Here is a 17,159-nt window from a genome sequence, read left to right on the forward strand (position 1 = left end):
ATCATAAATATGAGACAACATCACATACATTACTCTGATCCCAATGTAAGTAGCTGAAGCACTTGTGTTATGGAAATCAGACGTAACGACGGTACCACAAACACCCAGACCTAAGACAACATAGAAAAGTAATGGTAATCTACATCGACTCACACAGGAATCGAACCCGGGACCTCAGAGTGGCGTACTCATGAAAACCGGTGTACATACCATTCGACCATGGAGGTCGTCAAAAAGTACTCTGTAGTTACTTCCGCATTTTGGATATTGGTATATCACATTAGTAGCCTTTTGTTCACTTCGCGTGTGCAAGAGATATACAAATAAATATTTTAAAAATACTTAGCGCTATGCATAAGTTTATGCAAAAATAACACAGTTGTGCACTTTACAGAATGGAAAAAAAAGCTAAATTCTTAAGCTATATTACATGTAATATTATTATGTTATATAATATTATACTATATTGTATAACGTGTATAGTATGATATTCATATCATATTCTTTTACAATTTCCATACTAAATTTCCACAAAGTTATTGTTAAAGGATTACAGTCACAAGAAAATAAATTGTGACTACTTGAGAGTTTCACCTTTCATAAATATTTAGGACGTTTTCTTTCTAATAACATTTATAACTCCAGAACAGATATTACTCAAAACTTCATCTGACAGTTTTATTAATTTGGATAGCCATTTATTATGTAATAAAGTTTTATAAGTGGTGGTAGGGATTCGTGCAAGCACGTTTACGTAGGTATCGCCCACTCATCACATATCCTGCCCCCAAGCAGCTTAGGTACTTAATATTGTTGGGTTCCGGTTGGTTGAAGGATGAGTGAGTCAGTGTAACTACAGGCATGAGGCACGACATGAGGAATGTTCTACCTACGTGAGCCAAAAAAGAGTGATAACTAGATATTTAAACTTATTATCAAATAAACTGCATTTTAAAATAACAAGGATAATATCTAATCGAATTAATAGTTTTTGAAATCTCATACATAGAAAATTTTCTCTATGTAAATACAGGCACGAGGGACATAATATCTTAGTTTCGAAGATCGGTGGCGAATTTGTAATGCAAGGAATGGTTAATATTTCTTACAGCGCCATTGTCTATGGGCGGTGGTGACCACTTACTATCAGGTGGCCCATATGCTCGTCCGACAACCTATACCATAGAAAGATAGAAAAAAATGTATTGGTATTATTTAAAATGAATACAAAAACGTTTAAATATAAAATGACGTTCCATTATCACGGAATTTAATTTTATGTCTCGCGGTTATACACGATCGGTTAAAATCGGTTGCTTTTAAAATAACATAGTGGTATTGCTTTTTTTTGGCAATCAACGCGCGAAGATGACTGGCCGTTTGTAACGATATAATTAATGCGAGATTTTTATAATAATTATAATACATAAGTTGTGTAGTGACGCTTGTGCTTACAAGATATGTTAAAAGTCTTAAAGACAGCAAAAAAAAAAATTAGATTCTATTTTTATTAAAACGTTGATAAGTTGACGATATAAATCTATAATTGAATCATTAGTGCAGTGGTCGTTGAACTGATTGGCAACGGTTGTGGTTTCGGGTTCGAAAACGTACCTCATTTGTAGTCTAACTTGTGTCAAGCATGCGTCATCAAGTCTAATTTCAAGCCTTATCTTAAATACAGAACACATTTAGTTGTTTAATCATTGTTGTTCGAAAAAGAATACATTTAGTTATCCAAGTCATTTTTAAATATTTTAACTATTTAACCGATAAAATTAAATCATCATACAATACTTTAATCAAAGAGTTTCTTATTAGCATTTTTAACAGGAGTAATTTTAAAGGATTCGTATAGATCGGGCATGGGGATTTCACCGAAAACTTAAAAGTATTTGTCGACACTCACTAGTAATAGTAAAAGATACATAATCACATATAATTTAATTAATTACCTTTTATAAATATTCATCAAATCTAACAATATTCTTCAAATATTTGATCTTTATCTAGAAACGTCAGAGAAATAAAAGCTCTAACTCAAAGATTTAAAAAGAGAAGATTTATATTTATTTACGGCGACACCCTTTAATTTCTAAGGCACAACCAGCGTCAACGATCGCCTCTATCTGGGATATATCTTTGGAGTTAATTGGACAAGTATTGTTGGAAAGGCAATTGTAGTCAAGTACTAAATTGATACTTGCTTAGACGCAGCTTAAGAAAAGGTCACTGACTTTGTCTCGTATATAACCCAATGGCATATTTAAATGATTCCATATATTATAAAAGCATTCATTTATTTATTGATAATATGATTTAATTTTTGAAATATAGTCAACGCTCTCAGATATTTGAAATGTCTGACCAAGTCTTTTGATCATTTAATCTATATATATGTAACGATAACATTTGTAAAGCCTGTAATTAATATATATATATATGCAGTAAAATATATAGATACTTTTCGTTAGCCTGCTAAGCTTAACAGAGCATATCCACTTAGATCACTTATATATCTAGACAGATCGTCGCGCTACAAAAGAACTAAAATAAACGAGCCATCTTTATTATCTTGGCGCGCGTGACAGCTACGCTTGTCAATCATACAACTTTATTAGTGTGCGTGTATTTATCGGCCAACTGTTGGCTACTATTTACTTCGATGCGTTCTCGGTTTTAGGTGTTGGTGTTTCAGTCTGTCTACGCATAAATAATTAAAGCATGTCAGTATCACACTATCTGATATTATTATCGTGTATTTAGCAATCAGAAGCAGCTATTAGATAGTACCTATATACATTTAATAAAATACGAGTGATTGTTTGTAATATTAAAATTATCGCTTTTTTACGCATACATGGTACACATACAAAAAAAAAAAACTTTTTTTTCAACTTCTGTCTGTCTGTCTGCATGTTCGGCTAATCTCAAGAATGTCTGGACCGATTTTGACGGTACTTTCGCAATAAGCTGATGAAATATGGAATAACTTAGGCTATAACAGTATTTTTTGGTAAATTCAAATGCGCCACAAGTCACACACTAGGGCACAGCTAGTTAGGAATTAAATAGCAACACTTAAGTCCTATAATGGCTCAATTAAGATGATAATAAGTTTCAGATCTTCTTAACTTATTTCACTTTGAATTTTACACATTTAAATTGCTGAATATATACTTTGCTGAAACAGGGCCCTAATTTCGTCGATGTGTTTAGTTTTTATACGGTAGATTGTATTTTTTTAAGAATATGACATATTTTAAAAAGGAAAATTTTAAAAATTGACAAAATGCTTTAGACTATACTAATATGTTACTTATTACTAATAATGACTTCTGCGTTCGACTTATAAGTATAGTAAGATATTGACTAAAAAAAAATGTTTTAACGCGGCTGTTATAGTATAGTGATTAATTTAAAATCTTTGTATATAATTAACTTCTCATATAAGTCTTACATATTTTATTTAATAAGACAAATGTAGATTGTTTTTAAAATTCTTTAAATTTCCTACTCATTATACAAAATAAATTTGTATTATGGATGTGAACGTTTAAAAATCTATTAAAATCATACAAGTAAAGTAAACGGAGCATATCACACCAGTCCGAGCCACTGTGGGTCGGTGTTGATTTATGAGTATATAATGATTAAGATTTAATTATATACATACACATACAGTGGTAGAATTTTGACAATCAATACTACTGAAATGCCTCTCTTGAATAAATATATTTGAATTCGAATTTATACATGACTATATAAGATTATTTTAGTATAGATTAACATTTGTGTTAACTCTGTGCACAGAAATAAACGCAAACATTATGTGTAACTCAATATCGAATACCCAGATTTGAACCTATGAACTTTGCTTTTAATTTGATTGTGAGCCAATAGGCAAATGTTTAAGTGCAGAAATATTAAAATCGCCCATGACGTTAAAGCACTTATTTTAGTGTTCCGGTTTTCCGTTCATTAAAGGGGTTAATGGGTGCCCTGGGGGCAATTTCCTGTCCCGTTCTCTGTAACAATGTACATTCGTTATGCTACTTCAAATATTAATGGTTCTATCATGTAGGCTATGTCATATGTTTGAGCAATGGAGTGTCGCGTGCATTGTTCAGTAGTTTGGTATTATGTAGTTTTTGGTGTATGTTGTGTGCTTACATGTGCGAATAAAAAAGTATACTCTTCCAGAAATTATCTAGCTATTCTTACTGAAGAGTTATTTTGCTTTAAAATTAAGAATAGATCGTTATTAATGAAACTATAGCTACGAGTATAGTTAAGAGTTTTTGCTCGCGCCTTCAATCGCCTTTTATGGGTGGTTGTTGGATTTACACAATATAATTAAAATAAAAATTGCCTTTGTGTTATTCTAATATATGAACTATATTATTTTAAATATATTTTAAAATTCGAGGAGTAACAAAATATTAGCAAACTTTTGCCTTTATAATATTAGTAAGGATTATTGATAGCTGTACATTTAATTCAACACTGTTACATGCCAATTTAAAAGAGCTTTTATTAAACGATTTGAATTTAGAATATTTTAATTTTGATCATAAATATACTTAAAGTTATTCTTAAAGGAGTCGAGATGGCCCAGTGGTTAGAACGCGTGCATCTTAACCGATGATTTCGGGTTCAAACCCAGGCAAGCACCGCTGATTCATGTGCTTAATTTGTCTTTATAATTCATCTCGTGCTCAGCGGTGAAGGAAAACTTCGTGAGGAAACCTGCATGTGACAAATTTCGTAGAAATTCTGCCACATTTGTATTCCACCAACCCGCATCGGAACAGCGTGGTGTAATATGTTCCAAACCTTCTCCTCAAAGGGAGAGGAGGCCTTTAGCCCAGCAGTGGCAATTTACAGGCTGTTGTTGTTGTTGTATTCTTATTCAAATATTGGTACTAAAACAATGACTACACTATTCTTTAGTTAGTTCGTAGAGTCACGAGTTCATTAATACTCTGCCCACGACGATAACAACTACATTAAAACGTATAGAACAAAGCGAGACCCGAAATATAATCGTGTATAAGCACAGGGCTAATCCTGAAAAGCTGATTGGATTTTGTATCTGGTTTGCACTAGAATAAACCGGTTCTAGCAAAAGCTTAGGTATAATACGATCGATTATGATAATTGATTTTTAGCAAGATTATAAATGTGAGAGTTATTTTGTCTGTCTGTCACTTTTTCACGACTAAATCGCTGAACGAAATTTGATGAAATTTGGTATGAAGCAAACTTGAACTCCGAATAAGGACATGGGCTACTTCTTTACTAAAGCTAAAACGCGAGCGTTTAATATAAACAAATTTAAATTAAAAATACTTAATAATTTTGACCGCGTGGCAAGAAAGGCATTATTTTACTTGATATTGTAGTAGAAAATATCCCAATAGCCAACATAAAAGTCCTTTAGCTCAGTTCAAGTGAAGTCAATCAGGATTGACCGTTTGCAATGCCATTGAAATTAACCAGCGTTGCGTGATGAAGTGGCCAATCAGAGCTCGTCACAGTCATCAGTTTACAAACGTCTTATTAACATTGTTTTAAAGACATCGCTTGTTTGCACAAAGTACAAACCGTTCTGCCGTGAATGAAAATTTTAAACATGCTGTTGAGACATTATAGAATTAAAACAAACAAGTATACTATGTAATTGAAAAGTTTTCGTTTCAAAACCAAAACGTTACAAGAACGTTGCACCCACATTCGACTTTGAAATTTTACGTAGAGCCTAATGAAATTTCGCTTCAATCGCAGACCTAAAGTTAACTGTCTTAAGCCAATGATTCTAAATGTGCATGAGTATATAAGGGAATGGGTTTCATCGTAATAAAACTGTTTTATTTAGTTCCCAATAGATGGCGTTAATAGTACTTTAAATCGCGCTATTATTGTCTTAAAATATTATCGGAAGTATATCGACTATATTATATGAGTTTTTATTGGCTACCAATTGGACTCTATTAATTCATTGTAAGACAATGAAATAATGATTTTTCTTGTATTTTTTATAAAATCTTCCAATAAACGTTACTCCAAAATAGAGATTGTTGAGTTCCAACGATTTTTTTTAAATATCAGAACTGTCTAAAATGTATATAACATGTTTATACGTGTTAATTTTTCTGAATCATAGAAGGCCTAGTACCATTTTCCATGTTAAAAAATATTCTAAAATCTATTTCCAGGTGACAGCAATTGTTACAATATTTTTAATTACAATTTATCAAATATTTACGCAATATATCATAAATATAATTTGATTCAAAAAAACAATTTATTTTAATTAAAATATTCAATGTGATTAATATTAATATGAAATTTGAACATTGTGTAACAAACAAAAAGTTCAAGATATTAACAGATGACATCATAAGACCCGCATTGTGTACGTGTAGTGCGCGATGGCAATTGTTGCAATCAATGCAGGTCGTTGACCTCAGCTAATGACACCGAAAGACGCTCAAACAACAATTATATTTAATTTAAAATAAAATAATTTCATAGAAAATTTAAATCAATAGTTATATTTCGTTTTATTATATAAATATATGCATTAAATTGCAATTTTCACTATGTATATTCACAATATAGCGAAAAATAATGCTTTAAATTCCAATCATATTTCACTTTTCACAATATTTCGACAGATTATATAGATAAACATACTAGTAGTCGTTGTAGTCTACGGTGTTGGTTGTCATGTGTCAGGCAAAAAAAGTGGCTATGTCTTTTCTTGGAATTCAAGTTGCTTCATACCAAAATTTCATCAAATTCGGTTAAGAAATTCAAATTCATTCCTTTATCAATTCGTAAACTCTTAGTACCTTTTGAAACTAAAGCACTAAACTGACAACTGCATATAAAATTAAACTTTCCTAATATGATAACTTGGTTTAAAATAGTGTAACATCTTTAGACTAGTCTAGATTTTACATGAAATATTTTTATTGGCGTAATTAGTCATTACAAATTAAAAATACAAGAATCAATTCAATTCTTGGTTTAAGGGCTTTTAGTTGTGCTGACAAAGCACAAAATACAAGATATAATACATATCTTGTACTAAATTGTCAAAATATGTCTGTCAGTGTCATATATTCTCGATCGATAAAGCAGATTATCGCTCATACTGAGCACACGAAAATAGATCTTAAGGTGACGAACCTTTCCTTACCCCGACTGTACAATACCCGGTAAATATACAAAGATTTAAGCGACGTTATATGTTCGCAATTTATCGAGTTACATTTACAAAAGTTAACCTTTGATATATTTGAATCCGTTATAAGCAAAAGGTCTTTTCCCTTGTTAATATGGTTTTATATTCTGTGTAATATATTATCTGTCGCACCTGCGCCGTGATAGATGCATATCGTTAGAATTTTTTATTCTCTTAGTCATGTACTCGCCTACTTCCATAAATATTGTCACCCTTTTAGGTGATAGATTTTCAAAGAATCTTTAACGCCTGTATTTAAGTGTAAACCAATGATATTCTAGTATATGATATGTCATTAACGCGCAAAAAGTGAAGACTAGAAAACGTCCTAATTGGGACGTTTGCCTTTAGTCGTTTTCATCATAATTATGCCAGTAATACGTTATAATACATCATAATTATGTAGTAATACGTTTTGCGTAATTAAAACATCTAGTTATCCCTTTTACTTATTGTTTTTATCAAGCTATCCTTTTTACTTGTAACGAAATTTAAAATAAACGGTCCCCGGCTCAGCACACTTTTTTCTGTTGTTTAGTATGGGTATAACATATCTGTTTATTGGAATATCATTGGTGTAAACTATTAAAATAAGACTCACTTTACTTACTTACATAATATTTTGATATTTCATTTTCAACATCAGAAACGAGAAATTTCTATGTAAAGTTTTACTCCCAATTGAGCAGATGTCATTAGAAATATCCTCTCCGTAATTTTAATTTTAAATAGTGTGATTGTTTCATTTATCACATTTAATGAATGTAAAATATCATGGGTTTAATAATCCAGTACTTTACAGTTTGTACAGTGATCTCTACTAATCAATGAGGAGACACTTTTTTTGTAATGAGAACTCTTCTTCAATCTACGTAGGAAATGAAGAAGAAGATGCGGCATCTTTCGGAGGTGTAAGCATTTTAATTATTACACAGTATAAAAAGAAGTCGCTTACCACTGTCTGTACCTATGTATGATAAGCTTTTTAAATTACGCAATGGATTTAGATGATTTTTTTAAACAGATAGAGTAATTCGAGAGGAGGATTTTTGTATCCTTTTTTTTATTTTTGGCTCCACCCGCTTCAAATTTCGAATATTGAGTGACAAGCGTGAATTCCATTTTCTTGAAATGATTGCTTGATTGCTAATATTTATGATTTACAATTTTATTTTGGTTGTTCGTAATTTGTATGTAGATTGATGTGTTGTTCTCTTTATGTCCAGTCTTGTGTACAGTTTGTACTGCATTGTAATGAGTGGAAGTGTTAGTTCGACAATAGTAATACGGTTATTTAATAATTCATACGCTTTGATGATTCGCACGAGGCTACAAGTAATGTTTGTAATAGTGTTATCATTGTCATTTACAAGTGTTTCTTTATATACATATAACATAATAATTTGAATACGTTTAAATATTATTTTATTCGACTACGTTATCGAAAGCTTCGGGGCGTCATGGTAGTATGCGCAAACGATCCTGTGTCGTCCCCTTAAGATACGGAGTATGAGCGGTAGTTTTTTTAGTGGGTATTCCGGTGCATTTCGCTGGTCCATTAGAAAATAAGGTTCATAATAGCAAATTTTAATTGATTACAATAAATTAAAAATAAATTAATTATAACTATACTTTTGTAATAATAACATGTAATTATTATATCCTAATTATATAAAATAATTATAATTCTTATCGCTTGGATTATAGTCGAAACTTTTATACCAAAACAGTGTTTAAAATACGAGTATTCGTATTTATTACAAAACAATTGGCTAATTTCTTAATAAAACATATACCTATTAAAAGTCTTACAGAAATATACGTACCTATTTATGAATAAAGGTTATTTGGAATAATAGAAGCTCTTATGTGTGGAACGAATGAAACGGGACCACAGCGGTCAAGCTCAAAGTATCTGCGCACGCGATATTATACAGCAAGTGATATAAACACAAGAACTCTTTCCAATCATTCACTCACACAGTTGCAATACCTTGCGTGCTTTCCGGAGGTGGAAATATAACATTGTCAACTTCTTAAATCAAGGGTACAGCACAGCACTGGGATATAACAAAACAGTAGGTAATTGGCCTATAGTTGGGGTAAGACAGCCTCTTATTATTAATTAGTTTAATAACGTAGATGCATAATGAGTAAGATACTCTAATTCTTTCGTAGGCTCAAAGAGCTGTTGATTCACTAGGCGAGCTTATACGCATACAATCGATGACTCTACAGTATTTCCTTATTATATTTCGTTAGTCCTGATCATCGACCGGCGGTGATGAAGAATAGAACGGCCTTATATCATGACATTGTAAGCGCGCATTCAACTTGACATTGTACTTGATTGTGTATCCTAAGCGAAGGCCGCTTCAGCACGCGATATGCTAATATACCACTATCATGTTCCGCCCAAACCTGTGTACATGGCCAATACAGCTTTTTTGATGCTCAGCTATTTTGTAACTAATGACGTTACCCTAAAGACTATTTTGCTATATCAAAGTGAACAACACCCCGCTATATCATGAATCTTTATTAAGTATGTAAAGAAAATTGCCTTCAGGTTGACGAGGCGTTTTTTCGTCAAGGACAGAGTTATAAATTGACGAAACAAACAGGAAATTAAAAAATAGCTGCTGTAAAATATACTTCGGATTTTCGTGTGATTATGTTTAGCTATACAGAATAAATACATTGTACATATTGTATACAACAAAATGTTCCGTCATAAGTTATCTTATTTCGCTCCGATCCAGGGTAAATTATGAAGAAAGTTCTACCAATGTGGCAGTAAAGAATGCTGCGATTTTTTTTTAATTTCATTTCAGTCTTAAGCTATGGCTACATAAATCACAGCTATAACATTTGAAGCAAAAATATACCAAGTGAAAACGAGAACTTTAAAATAAGCTTGCTCGTCATCTTTAGCTGAACACCGGAAACCTTTTTCAGGAAATATAAAAAAAACCGACCTGACCAACGTAGACAGTGGTAAAACCGCGAGAGTCTGGTTACTAATTTACATATGTATCCAATTGCTTAAAAGATGAGTGTGGAAGTACAAATGTTATTAGTCATTCGTTTTCACGGAGTCGGTCATTGTTTAAGTTACTGCTTTAAAAATATCTTGAGTCATTCTTGCAAACTTTACTGCAGTACGGAAAAAATCGTACAATATGTAAAGTATTTAGGCAAGTATATTTACCAATACTTCACTTGGTGTTAGATGTTTGTAAAAGTCTGTAAAAGTCTTCTAAATAATACCTATATTATGTTTAATACCTATTTTTGTGTATCAGTTGGTGAGTCAAGATAAGGTAAGTAATACCGGTAATAATAGGCATAAGGTGTAACATCATAGTTCTAGTTGATGTCGTATTGGTGATATAAAGGATGCCTAATATTACCGCAACAATGTCTATTGGCAGTGATTTGTTTGGCAGAAAAACGCTTAAAATAATTAAGAAATCTTGTATGTTGATGATGCCTCTTGGTCTAGAAGACTAGTTGTGTCAATTGTGCACATATTAAAGCGCAATAATATGTGCTCATACACAACTACAATCTTTTTTTCACTAAGTCTAATTTTATCTGATGGCACCTCCAAGAGATCATGTGCTTTCAGAAGACGGCAGACTATGTACTGAATTGCGGAACTGCAATATTATAAAGAAATTAAAAGACCGAAGAGGTAGTTAACACAGTATACTACACATACGAGTATATATCATATGATTATAAAGTACATCCACCGTTGAGCCATTACTGATATTAAAATATCGCTAAAGTGACTCAACCTTTCATACCATGTTTAAAATAGATTTTAATCAATACAGTAAACTCATAATAGCTTAATAATGATTCAGAAATACGAAAGTACGTTTTGTACGATTTGTATTCATTGAATAGTTACGCATTATATAATACGGGAAAAAGTTTGTATATTTAAGGACCATTATTTATACTAAACTCAAAATTCCCCAAGTTTTTAATGCACTGGATATTTCTCCATGCTGTTCAATTTTCTTTGACAGATATTCGTTGGCCAACAATTTCTCAAAATTGATTCAAGAAAAGATGATCGATGTCAGTATTTGTCAGATTTATTTCTGCAATTTGATTGAAAAGATTGTATAGCGTTTTTAATGCAGCAGTTCATCGTATATAATCTACTGAACGCGGCTTATGAAATAAATTTGATATTAGACTCGATCGACCTAATTGCGAGCCGAGATGGCCCATTGGTTTGAACACGTGCATCTTAACTGATGATTGCGGGTTCAAACCTTGTGCTTGTGCCTAATTTGTGTTTATAATTCATCTCGTGGAAAATATAGTGAGGAAACCTGCATATGTTTAATTTCACTGAAATTCCGCCCCATGTATATTCCACCAACCCGCATTGGAACAGCGTGGTGGAATATGTTCTAAACTTTCTCCTCAATGGGAGAGGAGGCCTTAGCCCAACAGTGGGAGATTGACAGGCTGTTGTTGTTGTTGACCTAATTGTAATTATTTAGAAAATTGATTTACGACGATACAATGTTTAAAGCTAATTCCATTATTTTTTATTTTATTTTATCGCTGAATTCTACTTCATATTTCGAATTTATTCTTAAAGAACAGCGTAGGCTGTTATCGTTATATATGGTCGTTGTAAAATAGAACGCGTTTTAAGAGATTTTCCTTTATAGAATACCAATATAATGCCTATCCGAGGAACAGGGTCGGATCGTACCCTTTAAAAGTTTAATGTGGTATTTTAAAGGGTTAAAATGACTACATCTTACCTGTATTATCTTTACCTGGGTACAGAGATGCCGTTGACCTTTCACTGTCTGGGGATACATAAATTCATCATATGCAAATTAAAATCACATTATAATATTGCCCGCGTCTGGCGAAAGGACCAATGGAGGTCATTGACCTTACTCTGGCTTGGTATAAATAACCGGCTAAATATATTTGCGATCTTTTTAAAATTGTCGGGTGTAGGGTTTGGTTGAAGAGCGAGTAATTAACATATTTTTTCCGATATATATTACGTGTCGGAAAAAATATGTTTATAATTACCTAGGTTTTCTCTTAACTCAAAATTCACCAACCTGCTAAAACCTGCATGTGTCTAATTTCAAGTAAATTCTGACACATGTATTTACCACCTCCACTGGAAAAATTAAAAGGCCACGCTTAAACGGTTGAAAGTCACTCTGTAAGAAAGTATTGGTATTCAGAGTTCGCACTATCTATTGATGTGAAAATACGTTCAACGTTTATATTTGCACGATTAGAAGCTGTTTAGTATAAATTAAAAGAATATCAAAATCAAAAATGATTTTGAAAATAAATAAATTCTATGAAATAGCCGAGGATACATTTTTTCATGATTTCATTTTTCGACTAACTTTGTATGGAAGCAGTTGTCATAATCCCAAATAATATTAATCTTTCATTCATTTTTTTTGGTTGTTGGTCTTTTATTTGTGCAATATAGCCACATGTTATTTTGGCTACGTCACATACAAATTAGACAATATAAATTCTTATTAACAAATAAAGGACCCCAAATTAATAAAATAATAATTACACAATATTATTAATGAAATATAATGACTTTTTAGTTGTCCTACCAATTAAAATAATCAAGTCACTTGTGTTAACAATTAAATACCGTTTGTTCTAATTAGATCATGATTAATCTAATTAAGCTGGAATTGTCCGGTGTTTAGAACACAGTGGTGAAATAGGCTCGAAACCTCCTGAGACGGATATAAGACTTAAGGTACATGTAAGAAGATACATAGATACTTTTACATTATATATTTATAATTGCTATGTTCTGTTTTGAAGTATAACACGCCACACGTGGCACGGCCATAATCACTTGTATATACATAATATAAAAGCATACTCATGTCATCTTCGACAAGGTGATCCTTTCGCTTACGCAAAGTCTGATATTAGTTAATCAAGGACTATACATGTAAAATTTATTATAAGTATAAATACTTTTTCATTCTAAGCATTTAAGTATAATTACTTATAGTAAATTTTACATGTATAATCCATGATCAAAAAATATGTTTTATTCTGTACAATCTTTCTTCCCTTTTTAAAATAATTTTCGTTACGAACTAGTAACCTTAGCTAAATTGTAAGCTCATAAAGTCAACTCAAAATTAACTATTAATAAAGCATATTTTGTATATGCGATAGCTGAGATCCACTCTTCTGTTGCGTATAAAAAAATACTTCCAATAATGTTGTAATTAAAATGAATTAATTATTGACTCAATTATATATTTGAGTCCTACTTAGTTTCATTTCTCGTAGTTTTAATAGGATGGTTATTTTTAAACAACATAATTCTGTATAAGGTAGAGCCGTATGGTTTTAAATGACGAATGCATTCAAATGGTGAACGTTTAAATCGTCGTAATTGCATTATAATGTTATGTTTAATAATAATTATGTATTTATAGACAATCACTCATCATTACTCATAATGTATTCTATATATACAGGCATATCTTATAACTGTTATTGTGTAAAATACATAAGTAAAGAGTTTCTTTTCTATTACATACTTTGTTATTTGTTAGTTGTTTTTATTTAGTAGTTACGCAGAATAATAAAAGTCAATAGGTATTGTATTATGTATATAATATATTGCATTGCATATTAAGTTAGTAATAAGTTAGATCAGAGCATTTTAGATTTGTTCATTTTAATGTCCTATTTGATTATAGTTTTAGTAGTAATTTAATTTCGATATTATACTATTATTATGAAAGTAAACTCTTTAGCTTTTTTTATTCGAATGTAGCTCCATTCCGAATCCAAGAAGAAACAACTCAATATTGGAATGTCGCGATATCATTGTACATGAATAATCTTTGATACTCATCACGGATTATGGAAATATTGTAAAATTTTTAGCAGTTAACTAAACATGATGCTATTACAAATACAAATTAATGAACATAAATAAAATACAAATAATTGAACTATAAATACGCATATCAAGACTTTTTAGGAAAACGGACAAATCTTATCTAATATGTGATAATCTTTCGACCTGCCCGGTTGAAATAGGCTTTAGATTCCAACCGCAAATTCTTACCAGAATTTGCTAGTTTCAATATACTTGTGTTATGAATAAACAATGTGTTTACTAGTTACTTTATATGAATCATATATTAAAACCGAGGGGCGTATTGGGAAAAGCCTTAAAGTCATAAATATTGTATGTATAATGGGAAAAGTTAGGTTTTTAATGTCACGTGTTCACGCAGTTTTTATTTATTTCACAGCGATGGAGGGAGGCGCGTGGTGCGCCCGAGACATTTCCCTGCGCGCGCAGAAGAAGTTCCTCTCGCGCGTGGGAGGGGCTGCGAGTGCGCGCTCGTTGGTCCTAGACGAACACGCTGCCAAATTACTAGACCAGGTAAATTTATATCATCATCATATTAGCCGTAACACGTCCAATGCTGAACATAGGCCTCTCCCAATGACTTCCACTAAATTTATATACCTACTTCATTATCATCATTATCATTACATAATATAAGACAAAGTCGCTTACCGCTGTCTGTCGTATGTATACTTCTTTCTAGATCTTTAAAGTTACGCGATGGATTTTGATGCGGTTTTGTTTAATAGATAGAGTGATTCGAGAGGAATGTTTTTGTATATAACTAAAGAAACACTGACAATTTAATAAGTTTGTGATGTCGTAAATAAACAAATTGTGTAGTATATTTATTATATAATATAACTAAGATCGGGCGGGTCGTTAGTCAGTAATAAAGATTTAGTAAAATCACAAGCTACGAGCTGTCTGTTAGGAACGCGCTGATGAACAATAGATTCGGATACTTACCATGATCAGAGCTCTCGACAATACATATATATACACAATTTGATACCCAAGTTATTCAATTGCTAATATGTACAATTAAATAAACTTCGGTCAAGGCGTTTTATTATTTAGAATTACAAAATAAATGATTGGGACTGACGTACCCGTGTAAAGTAAATAAAAGTCACTAACAAAAAAAATAAAAAAAAAAAAATTTCAATCTCGAAAAGGCTATCTTGAAAAAGAAATATTTTAACCGAAATTATTGAAATATTTTTTCAGTATTCCATAAAAACACGTTTCGTTCAACACGCGGGCCGGAACGTGACGAATGTACACCGTGGATTTTATTGATTACTCCTTCTTAAACAAACTTATATAAAAGAGGACAACTTCCTCACATTTCCTCCTTTCCACCAAGTATAATTTAATCTGAATTTTTAATGATATCATTAGATTAATAACGTTTAACTTAAACAGGGATGTTAAATTAATTGAACAATTAGAAAGTTGTAAAGCTAATCAATCTTAGTTTTATTATTAATTTCTTCGGATTTATTCTCTATAGAGAAGATTTGAGTTATTTAAAGATGTTACTTTTTATATTCATCACCTTTTTTTTAAATTACTTAATTTTAAAGGCATATAAATTAATCATTAGTAACATGTATGAACTTATGTGAATCGAAGTTAGGTACTTAATAATTTTCACTTAAGTAACGATGGCAAATTCCCTTCCATTGTTGTCCAAATTAAAAAAAAATCAAGTGTAAGAAGTTCAATTAAATTGTTTAATACAATTTATATTTATTAAACAGGGTAACCTGTTTAATTTATTTATGAAAGCAAGCGAGTATTTGATATAAGTGGATAATAACACTTAAAACAATTATAAAACGACTTCATACACCGTCAATGTACCGTCATTTAGAGCTAAGATGTTATGGTTAATTCCTCAGTGCATATTTCAAAATACAATGCAATTTACATTTTTAATGCCAAAGTCGTATACTCATATGCAGCTCAAATTTAAATCAATCATTTCAATCCGACGTGAATTAATATTGAATGCAGAATGAATCATTCTGCATTCAATTTTGAATTAATTAAATATTTACTCTTCCAGTTCTTGAGCGTATTACGCGAGCGTGTGGAGAAGCGTGAGGCTGAGAAGCTGGTCAAGCACGTGATCAAAGCTGCTGTGAAGCTGGGTGTGTTGCGGCGTCATGGACAGCTGTCAGCTGCTGACGAAAGGGCCTTGGGTGCATTCCGCTCGAAATTTCACGTAAGCTATTTAAAAAAAAAAACACTTTCAATAAATGACATTCAAGTTATTAATTGTAAATTTTCAGTAGCACTTGACAACACAGTAAAAATGCTCACTTTATTTACTGTCTCTGTACGAAATTTATGTTCCCGTTAAAACGGAGAGTCTAATTAATTAAAAACAATTTAATGGCGTACTATTTTTAACGCTTAAATGTAAAATGTTATAAGTTTGTCTGAATCGTAGGTAATAAGGTTCTTATTTAGAGCGCTACATTTATTTTATCATCGATATGAATAATGATTAATAAGGTTCTTATGAAATATGTTACTATTACTAAAGTACACACAACATTGAAAGTTGTCCAGTAATTTATTAAAAAACATGCATTTAATTGATACTTTCGTACAACGTAATAAAATAATTGAAAGCAATCTTTAGCCACAAAAACGCTTTCTTACAGACTTTTGTTTTCTGCTTATAAAAATCACCATTATGCATATTCGTATAGTATGTTGGATAATAACTTATAATATAAATACTCTTAAAGATTCATTATTCTAAATTTAAATCAATCAATTCAACAATATTTTATTACTAGAGCAACGTCGTTAGCTAACTGCCATCTACTACTAGACATATGATTCTCCTAAAGTGCAACAATGATCTCTGTTCTCCAGTAGGATTCCGTCACTTTCTTCAGCTCATGTACATCTATCTAATATAAGCTTCATCAAAAGTATAACACCTCGCCTCATTGGTGGTGAGGAGGT

General features: G+C 31.5%; 1 protein-coding gene across 1 annotated transcript in view; it reads left to right on the forward strand.

Moving 5' to 3' along the window:
• Positions 1 to 17,159, forward strand: part of LOC124534802 (tumor necrosis factor alpha-induced protein 8-like protein) — a 55,995-nt gene that overhangs the window by 36,356 nt on the left and 2,480 nt on the right. Inside the window, exons 3-4 of the mRNA XM_047110821.1 lie at positions 14,572 to 14,705; positions 16,246 to 16,404. Coding sequence (XP_046966777.1) covers positions 14,572 to 14,705; positions 16,246 to 16,404 — 293 coding nt within the window. The remainder of the gene's footprint in view (positions 1 to 14,571; positions 14,706 to 16,245; positions 16,405 to 17,159) is intronic.

Source organism: Vanessa cardui, chromosome 13 (genome assembly GCF_905220365.1).
Source record: "Vanessa cardui chromosome 13, ilVanCard2.1, whole genome shotgun sequence".
NCBI classification, from domain to species: domain Eukaryota; kingdom Metazoa; phylum Arthropoda; class Insecta; order Lepidoptera; family Nymphalidae; genus Vanessa; species Vanessa cardui.